Source organism: Oryzias latipes, chromosome 11 (assembly GCF_002234675.1).
Source record: "Oryzias latipes chromosome 11, ASM223467v1".
NCBI classification, from domain to species: Eukaryota; Metazoa; Chordata; class Actinopteri; order Beloniformes; family Adrianichthyidae; genus Oryzias; species Oryzias latipes.
In genome coordinates, this window is record NC_019869.2 from 19,036,356 (window position 1) to 19,055,408 (window position 19,053).

A 19,053-nucleotide genomic window follows, 5' to 3' on the forward strand; every position below is an offset into this window, starting at 1 on the left:
AGACGTGAAGAATGGACTGATGTTTTTATGGAATCGCAGACCCGTCCGCGTTTGCGGTTTTTACAGTCAATTAAATGTAATAATACAGTTCAAGTTCATAATCGAAGTGGCGGCCCACCCAAATCTACAGCTCCAAGCGTTTTAAAATTGAGTAGGGTCTATTTACTGCACAACAATCACGATTGTTTTAATGTTATTGAATTTAATATTCAATTGTTAAATGTTGGATGCTTTAACAGCAAATGTGAAACGAAAGAAAAAAAAGATCAATATTCTACTTCTTATGCATACAGTGTTCAGTGAAGATGGGATTCAATTACAAAACAGTTTTAAGACATGTTTAATAAAAATGAAGCCTCTTAATGAGTTACAGAAATATTTTTTTGCAAATATCGGGGAAATGACCTTCAATTACTCCATAATTATATCTTTATATGTCTGCTCTGCTTTTATTTTAAAAAAAATAAAAATCTGCACATCTGTTCTATCTTTGGAGCTTCTGGATGAATTGTATTTTAGAAGAAAACAAATGTGATGAAAAGCTCTTCATTTTTCCACATTTAGTTGAAAGAAAAATTTACAATGGGCATGACTTTACGGCATCAACTTTTGTAAATGGACAGATCTCAAATAAAACCAGTCAAAATTGAACAAAAAATTTCTACGTTCACCTCTGTCACAAAATAGTATAAAATATAAAAAATGTGGGAAAAAAAGAATAGAACAAGACTGGTATAAAAACTAATAAATGTTTTTATTTGACTAAGTGAAGTTTGACAGTATGTTTACGACCCACACTTTTGTAGTTTCGCTCTGCCCCCTGGCAGCTCAAAGAGGTTTAGACAAAAACATCTTCATTCCCAGCTGAAATCACTGTGCAGACAGCAGGATGGCTTTCTCTGTTGCACCGTGAACGGTGGGTGTGGCTGTGATGAGCAGCACCGGGGCGGGGCTTGATCTGTGAGCCTGTTAGCTGTCACAGCCATGAAGCTTCATGTGAAGGGGCTGCTGCTCCTGCGGGTTAATGTTCTCTTTCAGGGAGGAACACTCCTCCTCCACCACATACCATTTCAGTATGTTTCATAATTTTTTAAGAGCAGAATATCTTAAAGTGACTAAATTAACTGAATTAACAATCCAGAAGAACATCTTAATCCGTTTAGATCAGAGGTATAACTGTTTCACAGAGACAAAGGCAGAGGAATCTTTCATTTGTTCTCACAACTTCTGATCCTGGAGGACACATAGTGCTTCCACGAGCCTTTCAGCTCCCATCGAGCTGTCCTCAGGAGTCTTCCTGCAGTGACACAATTACTTCAAAGGAAGACCCCTCCTCATCTTTCAAACTTTGTCTGAAGAGCTGAGCGTGCTGCCATGAGGTGTCCCCATCTCCTCCACTCAGTTCTGCTTCCACTAGAAGATCCGGAGAGCCGCACAGACCAGGCAGGACCTGCAACGTCCCATCTAGGGGGTTGGAGAACACCGGTTCACAAGACCCAAAGACATGTGGACTGTTCCAAATCAACTAAAGTCCTACCTCCAGGAACTTCTTTGCTTTTGTCGCCCGCCTGGACATGCCACCTCACTTTTCCAGAGTGGAAGGTCGTGCTGCTGACCTTGATGGAAACGGACTGGATTGTCATTCCTGCTGGAGCGAAGTCAAACTTCCAACTGATCCTGCCAACAGACGAGTCTTCTGTCCGAGCAATGTACACCTGAAGACAGACAGGTCATGTGGTCTGCACAGATCCAGAACTCTTTTCTTCAGCTTTTCACTGACTGAGTCAGATCATTTTAACCCATAGGACAACAAGGAGCACTACAGATACTCACCATTTGCCAGTCACACTCCTCCTTCCTGAAGACTGACTCTTTAGTCCACAAGCACCCATCCCACCCGGGGATTGTTTCATTGTCATTGGAAACTCTGCAGTATTGGTCCTTGATGGCGCTGTAGCGCACGTGAAGCAGCTTGTTCCCCTTTTCTGTCTCAGTAGGAGAGAAGACGAAACCTGCAGCCTGACAACAAAATACACCAGAGTGAGCAACCTTCAGGGACGTTGTCTGTCATTTCTATTGTAGGAGGTGTGATCATTTTTAGGACACATGACATGAGACACGCCAAGAGCATATATAACTGTTTGGTTCTGCGATTCTGTAATTCAGTGCAAACATGCAACTAAGAATAATCGGCACACCAAGCGACTGAAGGCAGAGCTACGCTGGATCTTATTAGACTTCTTTACAAAGTTATTTTCTGTTAGTTTTGGAGTGGTGCAGCTTACCTGCGTTGAAGCCTGCGCTCCTGTCTCTCCCCGGGCAACCCTCCAGGCCAGAGATCCAGAGTTGCGCCCCCCCAGCTCTCCTGGTTTTGGTTTCTTAGGAGAAATAAACTCCACCAGCTCTACCAGAAGCCTTTGGGTCAGCTCTTTCTTCCTGTCTGAACTTAGAGGCTGCTGCCTCTGTTGACACAAACACAGAGAGGGTGTCAGATGAGTGCCCCCCTCCCCCCCTTCGGCGTCAATCCCGGTTTAGGACGCGGACTCACCGAGGCGTTGAGACCATCAATGGCGTGCAGCAGCCAGCCCTCCTGAACTCTGGTTCTTCTGCGCAGAACCTCTGCGTGTTTGCAGGAATACCTCCATGTCACATCCACCACCTGCAGCACACCAACAGCCGTCTGATGGGGTCAGAACCTTTCCACCCCCAGTTGGGAGAAGGAGTCTTATTTTTATTTGAAATCACATGCTCTTATTTACGACGGGGTTTTAGGGCCAGCACAAAAAAATAAAAAGTAATGTCACGTGATTTTAAGTCATAAATTTACAAGAAAAATCTCGTAAATTTATTAGATTAAAGTGGAAGTGAGCATACAGAACAGCAGCAAGTGAACGCCAAACACAATGGAACAGGTGAGATGAATGTTTATTGATAACGTTCCAAATGTTGGAAGCTCATTTGTTTGATTTACGATTTATTAATGTTTTATGTATTGATTGGTGGCTCTGCAGCCCGATGAAGCCATTAGTATCCCTGCAGTTAGCTGTCCACTTCAATCCTTTCTTCCTCCACCAAAGACCAGGGGCTGCATTTATAAACGTTGCGTACGCACAAAAGAAGGCGTACGCCACTCTCTACGCAATAGTTGAGATTTATAAAAAGCAAACTTGACGGGAAAATGTGCGGTCCTTCACGCAAGCTCTGACCCAGGCGTATGCACAAAAACGGGTGAAATGAGAAACGGCGACACCGTCGGCAGATGGAAGAAACACGTGAAAGTAAAAATGACAATACTGCCTCTCATAAATAACATGAAGACTTCACAAAGCAAGTCTTAATATTAACAGCCTACACGAAGACCCGTTTGATCGATCAGCAGTGAAACAAACAAACAAAAACAACAAACGAAAATTACAACAGAAATTCAAATGAACACATATTTGCAAAAAGAAAAGTGAAATATGTTCTGCAATGTTGGCATGTTGTGCAATTCATCCTCATAAATAATATAGTTAACAGAACGAAATAATGTACAAAACTGATATTCTCGTCAATGTGTCCGTCTGGCGGAGCAGATATAGGTGCGGGCGTGCGGACGGACGGACAGACGCACTAATTGTCCACTGGGGAAAGTCGTTTTAATATTAAAACATTTCTTCATAGGCTATGGAATTATGGTATTCATGAATATGCCTTTAGTTTGTTTTATGTTTGATAAAACAATGTATGGCGTATGTCTCAACCATTCAGAAAGCAACAAGAAATTACATTTGCGCTGAACAATTTCCCATTTCCACGTCGATTATTACCGACATCTGTAGTTTGTGAGATGTAATAAATGGAGGGAAATAAAATGCCCCATCACAATGCGTAATGACGCACAATGGCTGATCTTGCGCTCTTAGAAGATGTGGCAAATGGAAGAATTCGGAGAGAACGCATCTTTAGACCGCAAGAAGACGTGCTGGCAAACGAGGACGAGTGGTTTAGGAGCCGGTTCCGACTTCCTCAAACCGTCCTCTTGGACTTCTGCGGGCTTTTGGGCCCGGCGTTACAGAAGAGCACTCGGAGGAACCACGCGTGTCACCCGGTGCATCTGGCGCTCCGGTCTCAGATCTCTACGTTTGTGTAATGCTTCCGTCCAGGGAGGAGCATTTTTGGCATTTTCAACGTTCTAATGCTAATATAACAGACTATCTTCATTCCTCTTTATTGTTTTATGTTGAAACGGGACGTTTCATCTGGAGGAGGGGGCGTATGTAACACAGTTTACTTCCGCATTGGCGTTCGGATGACAGGTTCATGACGTAAGGTGACAAACGAACTTCAGCTTTTGTGAATGAAAAGGAAAATAAAGGCTGCAGCGGTCCGTGTCTCTGAGCTCCTTATCATATGAAATTCCGCTTTACCAACATAAAACCCCGGAAACCCGGTTCCACTGACAATGATTTTGACTCGCCAAAAGGTTCAGAATCTCTTTGTTTTTTAAACCTATCCGGAAATAAAGCCTTACAAAAGGCTCCACATATTTCATCTTCAAGCTAGGCTCCGGTAACAGACAACTTTGAGTTGATTTCCTCGTTAATCTATGACTTTTTTCTCGTAAATTTATGAGATTTTAAGTCGTTAATTCACGAGAAAAAACTCGTAAATTTATGAGATAATTTCTCGTAAATTTACGACTTAAAGGTCATAATTTTATTTATTTTTTTGTAAACTGGCCCTAAAACTCCATTGTACTTATTCACCACACTTCTTTCTAGACTTGGAAGCAGGGGAAACACAACAACCGTTATTGTTTCTGCTGTTCCTTTATAATATTTTTCGGCAGATTATGCACCCAAAGAAAACCATTTCACATCCTGGACCTTTTATAGCCATGCCGATTTTGGTTCTGACCTGGTCCTTGGAGAAAGCCAAGATGTAGGCCAGCTTCTTCCCCCAGCCCACTTCATACAGCAGTGGCTTGTCGCAGACGTTCTCGCAAGGGTCACAGTGCAGCCAACGGCGCTGAGCTGCAGAGTACACCTCTGTCCACACGTGGTCTGCAACGACACACCTTCACTCAGACCTTCTTAGCAGCAGCCAGGACAACAGACACGAACGCAGCAGGACGATCACACTGAATGGGTTACAATCAAGTGTTCTCCAAAAACCACATTTTCAGGAGGGAGAAATGAGGAATTCTGGAAAACCCGGTTTCCTGAGGCAGATCCTGTCCGCACAAAAATCTAAACTTTTGACCAAGACAAAAACTGCAAATACTTTGAACAGAGAGATGCTGCTGGAAGTAGGGAACCGGGATTCCCCATGCAAGACAGTGGAGGTGTGGTAATCTGGTTAATCCTGTATATGTAAACATAAAAACTGGTTTTTCCAGTGAGCAGGTCCCCAGAGAAAGTTCAAATTTACCTAAAATTCCATTTTCAACCAGTTCATTTAAAAAGTACAGATCAACACACAGTGATAAAAAGGATCACAAATTATCAAACTAAGCTAGTTAACTAAAATTGTTATTCTATAGCTCTGAGCAGATTATCTGAATAAGGCCACACTTTCTTAGCTGGAATAAAGCGTCCAACTGTACATCAAGGTGTTATTGCGTTATCCCAGAACTGAGCAACAAAGAAAACTGGTTTCCCTGGCAACCAGGCCTTCCTACAAAGATCAGGTTTTACAGAGACTCACGCAGACCGATCTCAGGCGTACCTGTGCTGTCCCAGATGTACCTGGCCTCTAGACCCATGGCTCTGCAGCACAACGTGAAGCAGTTTGCCCACTCTCCACAGCGCCCTCTCCTGGTCTGCAGCAGCTTCTCAGGGTTGTTGTATCTGAAGTTGAGAAGAAACAATCAGCAGGATGAAGAAAACACCTGGGGCCTCATTTATAAAACACCGGAGCTGACCCCTCTTGATGACAGACTGGCGGCAATAATTGGGGAATCCCTTAAGTGGAGTGGTGACTGACGCGCAGGGGGACACGACGCGCCAGATGCACCGGGTGACACACCCCCAAAAGCACCAACAGGACGGCTCGAGGAAGTCGGAACCGGCTCCTAAACCACTCGTCCTCGTTTGCCAGCACGTCTTCTTGCTGTCTAAAGATGCGTTCACTCCGAATTCTTCCATTTGCCACATCTTCTAAGAGCGCAAGATCAGCCATTGTGCGTCATTACGCATTGTGATGGGGCATTTTATTTCCCTCCATTTAATTGCATCTGACAAGCTACAAATGTCGGTAATAATCGACGTGGAAATGGGAAATTGTTCAGCGCAAATGTAATTTCTTGTTGCTTTCTGAATGGTCGAGACATACGCCATACATTGTTTTATCAAAAATAAAACAAACTAAAGGCATATTCATGAATACCATAATTCCATAGTTTATGAAGAAATGTTTTAATATGAAAACAACTTTCCCCAGTGGACAATTAGTGCGTCTGTCCGTCCGTCCGTCCGCACGCCCGCACCTATATCTGCTCCGCCAGACGGACACATTGACGGGAATATCAGTTTTGTACATTATTTCGTTCTGTTAACTATATTATTTATGAGGATGAATTGCACAACATGCCAATATTGTGGAACATATTTCACTTTTCTTTCTGCAAATATGTGTTCATTTGAATTTCTGTTGTAATTTTCGTTTTTTTTTTTTTTGTTTCACTGCTGATCGATCAAACGGGTCTTCGTGTAGGCTGTTAATTGTAAGACTTGTTTTGTGAAGTCTTCATGTTATTTCTGAGAGGCAGTATTGTCATTTTCACTTTCACGTGTTTCTTCCATCTGCCGACGGTGTCGCCGTTTCTCATTTCACCCGTTTTTGTGCGTACGCCTGGGTCAGAGCTTGCGTGAAGGACCGCAAATTTTCCCGTCAAGTTTGCTTTTTATAAATCTCAACTATTGCGTAGAGAGTGGCGTACGCCTTCTTTTGTGCGTACGCAACGTTTATAAATGCAGCCCCTGGTCTCAGTTTGTAACATCTTCCGTCAGCTCTAATCCGCTTTGGACTTGGTTCTGTTGTTGCAATGTTGTGGGTGTGGCCTGAGCAGCATGTCACAGGTTTCCAGGAAACAGCAGCTGAGGCGAACATTTAAATTCTCCAGCAACACAAGCCGATACTGCTTCCTACAGATGCTTTATACATCATTTGATAATACCTGGGAGCTCTTTTTTTTTCTCCCAGTAGAACAAAGCCACGAAAGACTAAGATATCACCCAACTTTGTCTTCCAAGTCAAGGAATATGGACCCACCTGGGGAATCTGGTGGAGAGCCGACAGCTCTGGCAGAAATGATTTTCCACTCGCTGAGCTCCCCAGTGGAGGTCGTCGGTGGTGGGGCTGAGGGAGCCAGCGTTCTGGGTGGGGCCTCCACAGTGGCTGCAAGGCAGACAGTTCACCCAGGAGAAGAAGCTCTGTTTGAACCAGCGAAGCAGCTCCAGTACCAAGAAGTCTTCTGTTCCCAGCTTGCATCCTGAAGACACACAAGCTGCGTTCACCAGCTACCTATGTGTATGAGCGGCTCCTGTGAACGGCCAATGTCTCACCTGGGTCGGCCTCTCTGGCCTGGTTCAGCCCGAGCCCGGCAGCGTCCGACAGCTTCTGCTGAGGAATCACACTGAGAGCTTTCTGCTGCAGCTCTGGGCTCTCATACTGCAGCACGTGCTGAAAGTTGGACTGAAGGATCAGGAAGAAGCTCATGCTGCTCTCCTGGGAAGCAAAGCAGATCAGAGAGCACAGCTTAGAGGACCATCATCATAAATTGAACAAAATGTGCTGCTGCTCAGTGATGCAGAGAGTGATCCACTCAGTCAATGCAAATATGATGCCCCCAGAAATTACCAGTCTGAACACCACTGTCAATTCATGGCAGAGAAGGGGAAAAATTGAAAGTTTATGCAAAGTGAATTACCGGTAGTTCTGAATCTGTTTCAACTAGAAATGATCCTGTTCAGAAACTGTAATGCTTCACTAAGTGTTTGGAGTGAAAGGTTTTACTCTTGGTCTAGAGCCATAGACATACAGAAATATACTTATATAATAGTGTTTTACCCCCCCTCCCTCCCTTCTTAGAAGGTCCTAAGCACTTTAGAGTCACCGAGCCACCGGGAGATATGTGGGGCTCAGAGTCTTTTCTAGGGACACATTAACAGAGGAAGGCGACCAGAGCGAACCGACGAGTCTTAAGTCAGAGACTGACTGCTGTACCTGTAGGCCAAAGTCTGTGTAATCTAATACACTGATTCTGATCAGACCAACAAGTTAAAAATATAGAGCTGTTGTAAAGAAACATACAATTTTATAAACATTAAATTATTTTTCAAACAAGCGCTACGTTTTCCAAGCGCAAAGTTGGATTATCTAGTTTGTTTAAGAATGTATCTCTTTTGAAACCAGCTACCAGTGGTGGTTAGAGGAACTGCAACAGTTGGAACTTCTGGGTTTCCTTTTGGAACAGGGAGAACAGAAAAATATCCCTCCATAGCTATTCTGTCTGCATCAAGACTGAAGGACATATCTGATGGATGCAGCTTGTCGTCACGTCACTTGTTGATTTCACCTTAAAACCTGTTCTCCCAGCACTACTCTACAATGAACACTTCCTTTCAACAGACAGGTATGTCAGTTGTTGGAACACACCCACTAAGGCCGTTTCAGAGCCTCAATTGGACGATTACATGTCAATCAAGTTTCCACATACCCATTTCAGAGTGATTTTCTATCTTAAATTTGAATGAAAGCAAAAACATTCCCTAAGAGCAGCTGTCCTGAATGTTAAAGCTCCTCAAAATGGTTAAAGTATGTTTATTTTTCCAGAACAATCAAAAGATCAAGTCCACAGTTGGCATCCTCACCTACACGATGAGTCTTCAAACAGTATCCCACACCTACACGGCTGAACTATCTTTCCCATCAAAAGGAACGACAAACTTAGACACTCACACAACAGGAAGTCCCATCACACAGTCAACAGCACACAAAGTGTACACATACTGAGTGAGTAAGAATTCACTCACAGCTGGACACCCGCTCTCCAAAAGATGAGCCCCCACTGACAGAAGCTTGCCTGGCTTCCGACTGACTGCGAGGAGTTACAGACATGCGAGCTAGCGATGCAACATTCACACTGACTGAGTCAGGCGAGCTCAAGCCTGCCCCCATCAGGTCAAAGAAAGACAAGAGCAAATAAGCACAAAGCATCTGCGTTCTGCCTACTGCTCTGTCAGACCTTATGGATCCAAAAGGGGACAGTTTAGGCCTGTCTAGCACCTTGAAGCCCGTGATAGGCTCCTAAAACTGTTTTTTTCTGCTGATTTTGGCACATTTAAGTAGTTAACAAAAGTTTCAGGAAACTTTTCCCTGGTACTGATGTAAACTAGTCCTCTGCTGTTAAGGGACAACGCCTCTCATGCAGCTTTGACGGCCTTTTCCCGTCAGGGCGGCGCTTTAGGACTCAGGGCACCAAAACCACTCCAGACCACTCTAGAACACTGAACAAAACCACAGAAAGTGTCACACCAGAACACAGTTGCATTTTTTATTTAGTTATGTTTAAATCTTCCTATATCTACCTCATAGTACTTTCTTTTTATGATTTATCCTTTCCTGTCTTACTTCATTAAACTCGTTTTAAATATTTTTGTAGTTTGCACGAGAGCACAAGACACCAAAGCCAAATTCCTTGTACGTGCACTGTACTTGGCCAATAAAGCTGATTCTGATTCTAAAAGGTTGGAACATGAGCAGTCACCTCCATTAGGCAAAGCAGATACATATCTTTAAATGACTCATGTATAATTTTAAAGTTAAAACAAAGGCTCTGTTTACCAGAGACGACGGCTGCTGAGCAGAGAACTCTGCCAGCTGGCTAGGGGCACCTGCAGGGGGAGTAGGAGCCGCAGTGGGAGCAGCCGCAGGAGCAGCGGCTGCAGTTGGACTCTGCTGTGCTGAGGCAACACGCTGTGCAGCAGGCGGAACAGGACACTCCCCCTTTAGCCTCTGATCACGCTCCGCTGCTATGGACTCTCTCACGAGCCTCAGCTGCTCCACCGATGCTGCCTTGGGAAAGACCAGGTGTGTCTCAGCCTTAAAAAAAAAAAAAAGACATTTACTTGCAGTCGAGTCCTATCAAGCAACCAGAGTCTTGACACCAGTGAAACCCAGCTATCTTATCATCCTAACCTAAATTTAACAGCATTACCTCCTCAAAGCCCATCTCAAAGAGACATTCCACAGCTCCTTTGATGGGCAGCAGCTTAGTGGAGAAAGTGGGATTACCTATCCGGATGGATCTGTACTTCTCCACGTTGGGGTACCTATGGGGGTGGATAGAAACATCCCATAAAAACAAACTGATGTCAGTTTTCTGAGGGGAAAGCATTTCAGTCTGATCTGAATTCAAAGGGTGGAACTTTTTGCAACAGCCCCAAAATGTAGGTATATCTGTAGTTTCACTTAAATCAGACCAATTTTTGGATCACTGCACACATCTGATAAAGCTCATGAAGTGAATTAATAAGAATTACAACACAAATTAGTTTGGAGTGGCTTTCAAAACCGTATGATAACCGAGTACACGAAAAAAGATTATGAAAAAAAAGTGTAAAAGAGGAGAGAGAGGTTTGGGAGCACACAGACAAAAAAGTGTCGCCAAATAGTTTTGTTTTTTTTATTGACAGAAAAGTTCAGAATTTTGATTTTTTTTTTAAATGAAGTTCAGTGTTTAGACATCAGTAGGACATGAGTTTCACAGCCGAAGGTTTTACGTCCTGTGGTGCAAACGGTGCAGCGAAGTGAAGTCAAGAGGAGGATCTGAGGAAGGAACAAGAGGGACCAACAGAGAGGAGGAAACAGACAATGAGGGGAGGGGTTTTTATATTCCTTTGAAAGGAAGATTTTGAAATGATTTCATAAGAAATCGTTTCAATTCTTTCAGAATGACAGTGATTAGATGAGATGAAGTTTTATTATAGACAGAATTTAGGTAGTAGACCAATGAGGAGGAAGTAAAGAGGACAGGAAGTGATGAGTTTGCAGACAGGGATGGAGGTAGGATGTGGCTTGTGAGAGGGGCAACGACAATTATTACAAAGGTGGAACTGTACTGATAAATTTTGAGCAATTTTATCAATATGGAACTGGAATGATGTAATCCTGCATGAAACCAAAACTCTTATCCTGTGAAGAAAGGGCACCCAAAGACGACGTAATAGTGATGGAGAAGATGTTTTCATTGAAAAGTGTAGACTTTACACAAACAAAGAGGTTTTGAATTAGAGCGATGTGAGGTAAAACAACATCAGGAAAAAAAGGCAGGTGAAACAATGCACATAGATTTGTTAGAGATAGAGCTGGGTGTCTTCTCCCAAAGAAAATACATTTTAAAAAAAAGTCAAATGAAGCTCAATTTTGGAAACATGTTTTTAAGGAGAGAGGGGAAATGAGGAGGAATGGACCCAGATCAGAGCCTTGGGGAACACGGTAAATCACTGAGGCTAAAATTTGAAGGACTTTGAATTGTGTGACCTAAATTGCTAAAACTATGAAAGCAACCACTGAAAAGGCTGTAAATAACACAAATGAAGGAAAGGCGATCAAATAGGAGAGATAGTGTCGGAATCCACTCAGAAGGATAGAGGAAGAGTGAGACTCTGGTGCAGCCAGGAAAATAAATAGCATTTTTGCAAATTTGATATATTAGGGCGCATGAGTGACTCTAAATGCCGCTATTCTGTATGGCTTCTTTTACATCTGTGCAGGTTTAATTAAGGTTATAAATGACAGTAAGTTAAAGATAAAACAGTCACGATCATCAGAAATTTCAGAAATCTAACGAATCTCCATGATGATCATCCATCCAGCTTCACCTCAGAATGTTATCGGCGTAGGTGAGCAGCAGTTTGGCGGCGTCCAGGAAAACATCCGTGGAGTTCTCGCACAGAGTTGTAACCGCCGGAGATAGACTCATGTTTCCGACAAAACCAAGCCAGCTGTAACGCCCGTCCCTCCAGAAAAGCGGATATATCAACGGATTGGGGAGCTAACGCTGACAGCTACTTAGCTAACTCTGTGTTTGGGGTCCTACATTTAGGTGGCTTTATTACGCCGGAGTCTAATGTTAAAGGGGAAAAATGCGCGCGCACAATCTGCAGCTGTTGCATTATTATTTTTAACTCCCAATAAACAATATTTGTTGTGTGGTTGCTATTTTAGTTTGTTTTAGGCTAAATCTAAGAGAAGGTTCAGGCACAAAAAGCTGGCATTTTCTAGGGCAGATCCAAAGATTACTCAAAACAAACCCTGCATGGACAGTTACTTGGGCTGTCCAGAGCTTAAGTTCATACTGTGTAACGAAAGTTAGAGCTCCATCAGGGGAAGACGATGTCCATCTGGACTACAGTCCGGGCGATAGTTCAGCCGGGCAGGGCTTTCCTTCGAAATGCCCACATTTGTCCAAAGGGAGTTAGGCTCAGCAGCGGGAGCGGACAGTCGCACAGGCGGAGGGTTGTGGTTACGGGCCTTGGGCTGGTTTGCCCTCTAGGCACCGGCTGCAATCTGCCCTGGGAGTGTCTGATCCAAGGTCGGAGCGGGATTGTGGCTCTGGAGTCTGAGGACTACCGGGGCCTCCCCTGCAGGGTGGCAGCTCTGGTGCCTAGAGGCGCTGATGAGGGCCAGTTTAAGGGGGACCGGTTCGTCTCTCGGGGGGAAATCAGCAACATGTCTGCAGCTACTGTGATGGCCCTGGGAGCAGCACAGCTGGCTCTGGAGGACGCAGCCTGGTTCCCTGAAAGCCTGGAGGAGCAGCTCAGCACGGGGGTTGCAGTTGGCATGGGTATGGTGTCACTGGACGATATTGCCAGCACCTCTGCTGCCTTCCAGGAGAGGGGCTACAAGAAAGTGAGCCCCTTCTTTGTTCCCCGCATCCTTGTTAACATGGCAGCTGGGCACATCAGCATCAAGCACAAACTGAAGGGACCCAACCATGCTGTATCCACAGCGTGCACCACAGGAGCTCATGCCGTTGGTGATGCAGCCAGATTCATTGCTCATGGAGATGCAGTTGCTATGGTTACGGGGGGGACGGAATCCTGTGTCGGGCCTCTCTCCATAGCAGGCTTTGCTAGAGCCCGAGCACTTGCCACCAAGTGGAACGACAGACCAACACTGGCCTCAAGGCCCTTCCACCCAGAAAGAGAGGGCTTTGTGATGGGGGAGGGAGCAGCGGTGCTCCTGCTGGAGGAGCTGGAGCACGCTGTGAAGAGAGGAGCAAGGATCTATGCAGAGATCCTGGGCTACGGGCTCTCAGGGGATGCCAGTCACATAACAGCCCCTTCTGCAGATGGAGATGGAGCTTTCAGGTAACCCTGCTGGAGAAAGAGCTTCTATGTTTTCTCAGTGTTCACGTAAAGTTGTAGTTTGAAGCCAGAGCTCTACCACCGCAGTTTTCAGACGTTTTCCACTGTGGGTGCTGGGCCAGAGCTGCTGGTTTTTCTGGAGTTTTGTAGAAGAACAGCACAAACCGGACCATCCACGTGACTCTTTTGAGCCGATGTTAAAGCAAGACATTGCTTTGACTCACACTTTTGTAAACTCTATTCATTGAATGTTCTTTAAAGACCCACTTTGATCATAGTTTGATCTGTTGTAAAAACATTCCCAGTGCTCTTTTAATTATGATTGTTTGATTGATTTAAATAAAAGAAAAGTTTAGTTTTCTAGGACATAGTTTCTACAGAGCGGCAGTAGTTCATTAGAAATTTGCCTCTGAGTTGTGGGCGAGACTATTGGCATGGAGCAACCGCGCCCCCTTGTGAGGGTCTGAGGTGTCTAACATAATCGCTGCAACAAAAATGGAGAGCACTGTCAGAGCAATCCAGCTGTACTGTTGTGAGCCATATTTCTGCTTGGATGAGGAAAACAAAGACGTTAATGGATCTAGTTCTCTACAAGTGAATGCATCAGATTGGAGCGAAGCAGGGAGCTTGTTGAACTTTAGCATGACAAATACAGTCTTTTTCAAACTGCATTTATCTTGTTTGCTCCTGATTCAAACCGATTTGAATAAGGAAATACTCAGAAATGCAAGTTACACCTATTCTTTTAAAACATATGTCCCCCATCAAGAGAAAAATACCACAAGAACATGTTAAAATCACAAGTTTTATCTTTCAACGAAGCAAAATTCAATAAGAAAGTTTGAGAAAAACAATTTTTAAGGAGGTTTTCTTTTGCATCCAGTCCTAAACGTTTACGTTCTGGTCTTTAAAAGACAAAATGCTCTGCTTGTTTGAACATTTCCACCTCCAACACCCTCGATCCACTCGTGACTCTGATAAGATTATCAATGATGGTAATGACTTTGTCCAGTTTATTACATGGAATACATGTTTTTCCCTGGTTTTCTTCTTTAATTGTGATTAACAGGCACTTCCTTGTGTCTGGCAGTCAGTCATGTGACCTTGTGCACACTCTCTACAGGTGCATGTCCGCGGCGCTCAAAGATGCAGGCATCTCCCCGGCAGACGTCACATACATCAACGCTCACGCCACCTCCACGCCTTTGGGGGATGCTGCCGAAAACACTGCCATCAAGAGGCTCTTCTGTGAAACCACAGAGACTCTGGCTGTGTCATCCACCAAGGGAGCCACCGGGCATCTGCTGGGAGCTGCTGGCGCCCTGGAGGCTGCCTTTACCGCTCTAGCCTGCTACCACGGAGTGCTGCCCCCAACCCTAAACCTGGACCGCACAGAGCCAGAGTTTAGCCTCAATTATGTCGCCTGCAAGGCGGAGCCGTGGCGGACTCTGGGCCGCCGGGTGGCTCTTACCAACTCGTTTGGATTTGGCGGCACCAACGCCTCACTGTGTCTAAGCAGCATGTGATCTCCCTCTGTGACCCGCATCCCGGAGTGACTAACGGTCTCTAAAACTGTTCTCAGGATTTCCTCAGTGAGCTCAAGCTGTGATGTTACTGATTGAAAAGGATCAGATCATTTGTTTCACTGATCTCTTTCTCATGATTTCTCATGATAATTTTATAAATATCTGCACCCTTTTTGACTTTAGTTGCCATGTCCATCTCATAGTGACTTCACTGATTTAGAGTGCACTGCACTTCAATTTTTACCTGAGCTAAAATGTTCAGGGAAAAAAAACTGCAACTGCCATTGTTCAGGTGTTTTTGAGGAGCGGTGGGGACAAAATGACAATACTTTTCTCTGCATAAAAAAAAGAAACTCTTTAAAAACATCAGTGATGTTGAGTCCATCCTCTTTAAGGTGATGTTCCTACTGTTTAGATCACATAAGCTTGCTCACTTCTACAAACTCTAATTCAAGATTCTGAAAACATGACGTTTGTGAGAATTATTCAATTCAGCTGAAACATTTGATGCAGAAAGTAATTTTTAACACCCGAATAATTCTCTTAATTTTTATTAAATTATTGACAGAAGTCTAGTTATCTTGACTGGCTCCTCTTGATGTGGAGGAGCAGTGTTCTGCAGCGCTACAGGACAGTAGTGGCTGACCATGGTTGGATTTCCCTCCAGGCTGTTTATGCCATCATTTCACTAAACCCGAAAACACTCTGAGGTACAGGGAGCGATTTAACAGCCTTTGACTACATTTTATTAGCTCAACACCCCACCCCACCCCCACCCCCCTTACAGCCAACTCTACTCCCTAGCCTAGTGCCTATAAAAGGAGTAGATGCTGTTTCGGATGGCTGACACTTGCATTTGTGTGTATTTCTGAAGTCTCCATTTAGATTTAATATCCATTCTTCTTTCTTGTCTGAATTCATTTCCCACAGAAAATCTAAATCCACCTTTTCCTCTGTTCTCTGAACATGAGATATGTTGTGAATGTCACCTGTTGACCTGCATTTCTTTGTGTAGTGCTCCCCCTTGTGGTGCTTTTGGCACTATGCATTCTGTCTGGTTGTTTGACATGCTTCTTTTGCTGCTCACATCTGTATCACTCAGTCAGCTTTCAATCTGGTTTATTTTTCACTCTTTTGTTTACCTTTGTACACTTTCTTTTGCATGATTAGACAGTTGTACTAGTAGCATCAGTAGCTGGATGGTCAGTCTGTTGTGGGCTATGGTAGATAACTCCCAAAAGGAGTAGGTGGGCCAACAGGCTAGGTCCACTAGTAGGTATCCAGAGAGCCACTTTGTGTCAGTTTGCTCTTAAAGATAGGCTGGAGAAAAAGCTGAGCTTGTCTGCTCTAACGTGGAAGTCTGTGCTCTGTAGCCATAACCTGTGCAAATGGAGAGCTGATTAGTTAAAAAAAAAAGTTTGCTCACATCAGTCCATGTTTAACAACTCCATCCCACTTCTTAGCTCCATCCTGCAAACCCTCTGGATACTTCTCCATGCTCCCCAACCACACCATCACTCTCTCCTGTGGAAATGAGTTTGTTCTTCAAATAACTAAAGGTGAACTTCAGATGAAACCCCTAATAGTCAGAGTGAAGCAAGGGATGGGCGATGTATCGGTGCCAGCCGATAATTGCATATCTTCTCACTCTTTCGGCTTTTCCCATCAGGGGTCGCCACAGCGAAACAACCTCTCCTTCGAGGACGAGTCGCATGGTTAACTTGGCAATGTTTTACCCCGGATGCCCTTCCTGACGCAACCCTCTCAATATAACTGGGTTTGGGACCGGCACAGAAGCAGAGAATGGAACAGGGAGCAGCCCGGATTCAAACCCTGGTTTCACGGACGGAAGGCACCGCAAACCAGCACGAGCTAAACTGGCTCCCAAAACAGCCAATAATTGCATATATGGGTATTAAAAAAGCTACTGATATTCTTCTGATTGTTTTCAGAACCATTTTTTTTAAATGTATACTTGTTTCTAATAGATTGGGAAGCTTATGTTTACATTCATTGTCAGTGCTTGACTGTTTTCAGGTAAATGTTATTTTGGATAGGGAAACATGTTGTTCCTAATAGATCCCTGGCAATGGGGAGCTTATGGTTCACAGTTATGTCCAATATTCAATAAATGGTCTGAATGCTTTCAGATATATTTATATGAAGGTTTTGAAGTGATATTTGTACCTATGAACATCCTTTGCTGTATGTTAAAAAAGGTCAAGTACAATATGATTGTCCAGTAAAAGAAAAGTTGTGCATTTCTAATAAAGAAACAAAAAGGACTTTGTGTAACTGTAGACACACTTAACTATCGGCAAATATCGGCCCATCCCTGATCTACTCTCTCATAAATGTTCTTCCATTGGTTAGATTAAGAGCCTAAGGAATCGCAAATCTTTATGCTGTGTAAAGGGTTATATTCTTTTATTGATTTTTTATGAATAGTTTAATGAAATAATGCCTTCTGGTTTGAATTTTATCATAGATGCCTTGTATTATATGATCAAATAGCCTGATTCTTTTTTTCTTTTGTTTGTTTTTTTGTTGTTGAATTACCTCATTTATAGATTTCCACAGAATTGCTCACAACTTCAAAATTACCATCCAAAATTGTAACTTCAGATCATTAACTTTGGAAGTTTCTGCTTTTGTTTTCGTGTATTTTTTCTCTACTAAAGCAGAAATGAGCGAACACAAAAGCTGAGCAGCACTTCAGTGTGAGATCACTCAACCACGCAGAGGTCAACAGTCAGCGTTTTTCTGATCACACACAGAAACAGCATGCTGATATTTTACTCTCACCTTCAAATGCTTTCAATCTGTTTTCCTTCTCTTCAGGGTGTGTAGTTTTTCAAGAGCTTTTAGGGGAAATTGACCCAATTCATCTGTATGACTTTTCTGCCACACTGATGGTTTCATCTACAGCTTGAGTGTCAAGTGAGACCAAAAAGACAATGATGCAACCAAAGCCTTGAGTTGATGTGATCAACACATCAGAGATAGGACAAAAAAAACCTTCTCATCAGCTGATAGATCCAACGTGGAGAACTGGAAATGTCCCTAACTGAAGTTGCTACTTCATGTTCTGTCCTGTTTTTCATCACCGGATGGAGACAAAGACAAACTCTGATGATGGATCACAGTCAGGGGTGCCACTTTTAGGTAGGTTTTCTGGTTTTTCCTTTAAGTCTCATAATGACTAAATAAATTATTCATCTTCCTGAACTTCATTAAAGTGCACTCAGACTGATGAGATGTGCCGGCTGAGAACGGAGCGTCCGAGTTTTCATTGAAATCTTCCCTGAGCAGGAAGATGAGTGTTTGTTGCTGCAGCAAACATCACAGCACCAACATTATAATCAACATGTGGCCCCCTTGAAGACCACAGGAACATGACAATCATCATCTCAGCAGGCTTTGTCCCACTCCTGCAATATACCCCTCGACTATCATTAAGGGTATGCATTATTAGCTGCTGATCTGGGTAGGCACTATTGATCCACATAAAGGGAAAAATGACTTTTTGATAAATCTTTCCCCTTGAATCCGTTTTATTTGACACCCCTGCCTCTTAATTAGGAGATATCCAAGCAGAAATTCGATCGCCATGGCAACAGTCAGCATGCAGTCCCTTTGACACCCCCCCATCCCACAGGGAGCTCATCTCATAACCAGTTTCTAAAATTAGATGCCCTGTCTTCCTGTGAAAGGCCGTCATTCCTGCACTCTGACCACCGTTCAGGTGCAGCTGTTCACTCTGAACATTGATCGCACTTAAACTGTGGATGGCGCTGTACACGCTGATTCCTGTTTGTGTGTGTGTGCGCGTGTGTGTGTGTGTGTGTGTAAGGAGTGCAATTAAAACGAAATAAACAGAATCCAGATCAGAACAAAGACAGCTTTCCTGTCATCTGAGTCAAAACTATGTTGTTTGAAATTGCAGCAAAAAAGGTGATTGTTTGCCTAAAAAAGAGCTAATTTGGTTGGTTTCAGGCCTAAAGACAAGAGACAAGAACCTCTGCAAAAAAAAACTAGAATCAATGACGGAATCTAAAGATCTTCTTGTTTTCATCCAAGAATCTATTTGTCCTGCAGATGGTATTGGTGGTGGCAATGACGTAGACTGAACTATTATGGATGGTTCCCTTCCTCACAATTATTGGGTCACA

General features: G+C 43.7%; 2 protein-coding genes across 2 annotated transcripts; one reads left to right on the plus strand and one right to left on the minus strand.

The window, feature by feature from the left end:
• Window positions 1–735: 735 nt before the first annotated feature.
• Window positions 736–12,078, minus strand: ngly1 (N-glycanase 1). The gene is made up of 12 exons (XM_011481082.3): window positions 11,868–12,078; window positions 10,202–10,316; window positions 9,829–10,086; window positions 7,548–7,710; window positions 7,255–7,474; window positions 5,710–5,831; window positions 4,900–5,045; window positions 2,549–2,659; window positions 2,286–2,462; window positions 1,834–2,019; window positions 1,538–1,715; window positions 736–1,464 (listed from the first exon to the last, which is right to left on the minus strand). Exons 1-12 carry the CDS (start codon window positions 11,966–11,968, stop codon window positions 1,286–1,288), a joined length of 1,956 nt encoding a protein of 651 aa, XP_011479384.1. The 5' UTR covers window positions 11,969–12,078; the 3' UTR covers window positions 736–1,285.
• Window positions 12,079–12,162: 84 nt separating this feature from the next.
• oxsm (3-oxoacyl-ACP synthase, mitochondrial) lies at window positions 12,163–17,171 on the plus strand. The gene is made up of 2 exons (XM_004074108.3): window positions 12,163–13,358; window positions 14,479–17,171. The coding sequence occupies exons 1-2, from the start codon at window positions 12,382–12,384 to the stop codon at window positions 14,879–14,881; spliced, it is 1,380 nt and encodes a 459-aa protein (XP_004074156.1). The 5' UTR covers window positions 12,163–12,381; the 3' UTR covers window positions 14,882–17,171.
• The last annotated feature ends 1,882 nt before the right edge of the window (window positions 17,172–19,053 follow it).